General features: G+C 45.0%; 1 protein-coding gene across 1 annotated transcript in view; it reads right to left on the reverse strand.

Moving 5' to 3' along the window:
* The window catches only part of RFC1 (replication factor C subunit 1), an 83,582-nt gene extending 80,033 nt beyond the window's left edge, over positions 1-3,549 (reverse strand). Inside the window, exon 1 of the mRNA XM_003800682.3 lies at positions 3,407-3,549. Within this exon, the coding sequence (XP_003800730.1) occupies positions 3,407-3,409 (3 nt within the window). The 5' untranslated portion in view covers positions 3,410-3,549. The remainder of the gene's footprint in view (positions 1-3,406) is intronic.
* Positions 3,550-4,486: the final 937 nt, after the last annotated feature.

Consider the following 4,486-nt stretch of genomic DNA (forward strand, 5'->3'; position numbering starts at 1 on the left):
TGGGAGGCTGAGGCAAGAGAATCACTTAAGCCTAAGAGTTTGAGGTTGTTGTGAGCTGTGACGCCACAGCACTCTACCCAGGGTAACAGCTTGAGGATCTGTCTCAAAAAAAAAAAAAAAAAATCAGACTATTAAGTGTTCTCATTTTTCTAATGGCTGCATAGTATTCCACTGTGTGGATACAGTATGTTATTCCTTTGTTAATAACTATTAATTAGAAAATATGGGGGGGGCAAGCACAGTGGCTCACACCTGTAATCCTAGCACTCTGGGAGGCCAAGGCAGGTGGATTGCTTGAGCTCACCAGTTCAAAACCAGATTAAGTTCCCGTCTCTACTAGAAAAAGAAAAACTGAACTGGCAAGAGGACAGCTAGAACCCAAGAATTGGAGGTTGCTGTGAGCTATGACACCATAGCACTCTCCCCGGGGCAACAGCTTGAGATTCTGTCTCAAAAAAAAGAAAGAAAGAAAAAGCAAAAGAAAATATCTGGGGGAAAGGCAGCTCCCAGGGCAAGAACTGTTAACTTTCATCTATGGATGGGCTTCAGAAAATAGGTGAACCCCCTAAAGGGTGTGTATGTGCCTGTACACATTTCTGTGGGCAGAAAATTTGCATACCATTCACATTTTTTCAAAAGGAACTGTGACTTCAAAATTAAGAACTACAGTCTTATAATTTGAGTAAAAATGTTCGATGAACATTTGTTGAACATAATTTTATGGTTTTGTTTTGTTTCTGAGACAGTGTCTCACTATGTCGCCCTCAGCAGAGTGCCATGGCATCACAGCTCATACCAACCTCAGACTCTTGGGCTTAAGTGATTCTCTTGCCTCAGCCTCTCAAGTAGCCATGACTACAGGTGTCTGCCACAACACCCAGCTATTTTTTTGTTGCAGTTGTCATTGTTGTTTTAGCTGACCTAGGTCAGGTTCGAACCTGCCAGCTTTGGTATATGTGGCCAAGTGCCGTAGCCACTGTGCTACAGGCGCCATCTATGGTTTTGTTGTTGTTGTCGTTGTTTTGAGACATGGGCCTATTGTCTTGCTCTGTTGCTAGGGCTCAGAGTCCAGTGGTGTCATCATTGCTCACTATAATCTCAAACCCCTGGGATCAAGCAATCCTCCTGCTTCAGCCTCCCAAGTAGCTGAGAGACAACAGGCCATGCCACCATGCCCAGCTAATTTTTTTTTCCTTCTGCAGAAAAGAAATTCCTTCTTGCTTAGGCTGGTCTTGGTCTCCAACTCCTGGCCTCAAGCAATCTTCTTGCCCAAGCCTCTTAAAGTGCCAAGATTACAGGTGTGAGCCACTTCACTGGGCCTGAACAGAATTTTAGCGTAGGGGCCTGCTAATTTTTGTCCTAGGGTGGCCTAGATTACTATACATGTATAGTACACACACATACGTGTATAGTATATATATGTTTATATAAGTATATATGTAAGTTTACTATTTAAACTGCACACGAACTTTACATCCACTCTGCGTGTGTATTGGTATATACAGACTTTTTTAGAGACAAGGTCTCAACTACACCATGAAAAGAATAAAATTTTGACAGTACCTAAATGACCAAAAGTTGACCATAACAACATCAAAGTCATCTACGACGCTCCTTAAAATCTACATAACTTGGCCAGGCACAGTGGATCATACCTATAATCCTAGCACTCTGGGAGGCTGAGGCAGGCGGATTGCTTGAGCTCACAAGTTCAAGGCCAGCCTGAGCAAAAAGCAAGACCCTATCTCTACTAAAAATAGAAAAACTGAGGCAAGAGGATTGCTTGAGCCCAAGAGCTGGAGGTTGCTGTAAGCTATGATGCCATGGCACTCTATCCAGAGTGACAGCTTGAGACTCTGTCTCAAAAAAAAAAATCTACATAACTCTCCAAAAAGCCCTTGCTAAGAAGATAGATTATTGGTAGTTATATAGTAGTACTATATATAATATCTACTATCTACCAGCCACCAGAACAGAAGCTTTACATGCATTTTCTTGATTAATCTTTAAAACAATCATTTAAAGTTGCTATTACTTTCCCTCCTTTTACGAGTATTTCAGTTAAGCTATTTACCTGCTCAAGACCACCTATTAAAGCACAGCATACTAATACAGTAATTAACTATAAACTATTAAACTGTCACCCCATTCTTCACCTTCAAGACTCCAAATCTCCTCAACTTTTCATAATACCACAGTGCCTGAACTCCAAAATGTAATGATAATCATTTTAGAGAGGCTGTATAATGTAGTAAACAGAAACATCCAGGTTCTAATCCCAGATTCTACTAGTTGTATAATAAATTGTTTAAATTCTAAAAGGTGCCTTTGACATCTGTAAAACTAGATCACAATAGGTTGAAATGAGAAAAGTATCTAAAATAAACAGTTCACATCTTGAACTGAGGAAGACACGTGATCTAGGATAGCTACCATCATTTTATCCTTTTTTGAGAAAAAAACACTAAGGACTGCAAGGTTCCCCAACTTGGCATACGACTTTTATCCCCTAGAATGCCTGGGATGTTGTCATTATGATAAGGTGAAGAATGACTGAAAAAATTGTATCTGATTGTTAAGTATCTTGCGGCTTAATGGAACATCTTAAACGGCCCTTTAAATTAGACACACGGAACTGGCATCCACTGCCATACCATCAAGAATGTCTGTTTTGCTAGATGCATAATTATTTCACTCTCAATCTGTTTGAATGCTTTGTAAAGAATGATGCACTGAAGTTCTGGGTATTTTTTAAACATTCTTTTAACATCCGGTGATTGGTGACAGCTGTCAAATGTATTACATCTGTTTCTATTCGCTGTATTTATTTTTCCTCGTAAACTCTGTTATCTGTTTGACTTTTATGAACTCTTCTAAACCAAATAAAACATACTCCCCATGCCTTTGGTCTCAAAATGGCTTGGATGAGCGTCAATGAACGGATATGGGATGGGATGAGCGGAGCTAATGATAAAAGTTGAAGGCCCTAAACAACTTACTTATTCATGAGAAAGTAAAGTTTCTTAGGAAGCTTAAAATCCACGCTTTAGGCAGGACTCAAACTGAAGTTCGGGGCAACACTGAAAGGAAAATACCTGCCGATGCGTCCCAATCACCATCATTACTGCCTCCTTTCCTTCCTTCCTCCCTTCCCCCAAGAATGAAAAAAAAAAAAAGTGAAAGTGCCGCGTAGCAACTAAATCCGTGCGCAGTGGCGGCGGCCGAGCTGGAGCCCGCGGTCCCAGGAAAGCCGTGCGCCCAGCGCCGGTGCGCGGCCCCTCTCCGCCTGCGCTCCCTCCGGGCCACCCGCCGCCTCCCCCACCCTGCATACCAGGAGCGGCCCGGCCACACCCGGCTGCAAAGGCTCCCACAGCCCCGAGCCGCACGGCCACCGCCAGGGGCTCACCATCGCAGCCCCAGGATTGAGGCGCCGGCGGACGGGCCGACCGGCTGGCGAATCCGTTACCGGAGCTCGGGATCCATTCGCGCCAACAACTTCTCCCGCGAAGTGGAAGAAGGCGAAGGCGGCGGCGCGCGATGATGACGTGAGGCGCGCTTCCCTCCTGCCCCGCCCGAGACGGGAGGGGACTTCGGCCCGGGTACCGCCGGGTGCCGCGCGGCAGACCCAGGCGGGCGGGGCGGTGCAGTCGCCAGGAGGCACGCGAGTGTGGTTGGAACGCGGGTTTGTGTCACTGGTGTGGCGGGTGCTCAAGAGGGGCATCCGGGATGGGTTTCCTCGGAAAGCGAGGTGCCCGTGTTCCTCCCAGTTACGCGTCTGGAGGGTGCGCTGCCCTACTCTAGTTTTCAAAAGTTCGTACTACCACCTCGCCGTGAGATGAACATTTTTAGATGTCCATCTGACATATTATATATAAATATTCTGAAATAAGAGCTTAATCAAACAATATTTATCTTGATCTTTTTTAATATTTGACCACTAAAATTTTTTTTTGCCTACTAATAAGAGAAAACCACCAGGCTAAAGAATAATGTTTTATTTTGACTTGGCTTGTTTTGTTTTGTTTTGGACACTGGTCTTGAACTCCTGGCCTCAAGCCATCTCCCTTCCTGGCCCTATCAAAGTGCTGGGATTGGATTGTAGGCATGAGCCCACGAGCCCAGCCAGGACAATCTTTATATTGTACAATTCCAGAGCAAAAGGACTAGCAAAATCATTTTCTCATCATCACCTACTCCAACCCCCTCCCTTTTTTAGTAGAAATTGGGTTTCTCTGTGTTCCCCAGGCCAGCCTTGAACTCCTAGGTTCATGCAATCCTCCTGCCTCAACCTCCAAAAGTGCTGGGATTGTAGGTGAGAGCCGCTGACCAGATCATCAACCCCCTTTTTTTTTTTGAGACAGAGCCTCAAGCTGTCGCCCTGGTAGAGTGCCACAGCATCACAGCTCACAGCAACCTCCAACTCCTGGGCTTAAGCGATTCTCTTGCCTCCGCCTCCCAAGTAGCTGGGACTACAGGTGCCCACTAC

Source organism: Otolemur garnettii, unplaced genomic scaffold, assembly GCF_000181295.1.
Source record: "Otolemur garnettii isolate 467f Iridium unplaced genomic scaffold, OtoGar3 scaffold00181, whole genome shotgun sequence".
Classification (NCBI taxonomy): domain Eukaryota; kingdom Metazoa; phylum Chordata; class Mammalia; order Primates; family Galagidae; genus Otolemur; species Otolemur garnettii.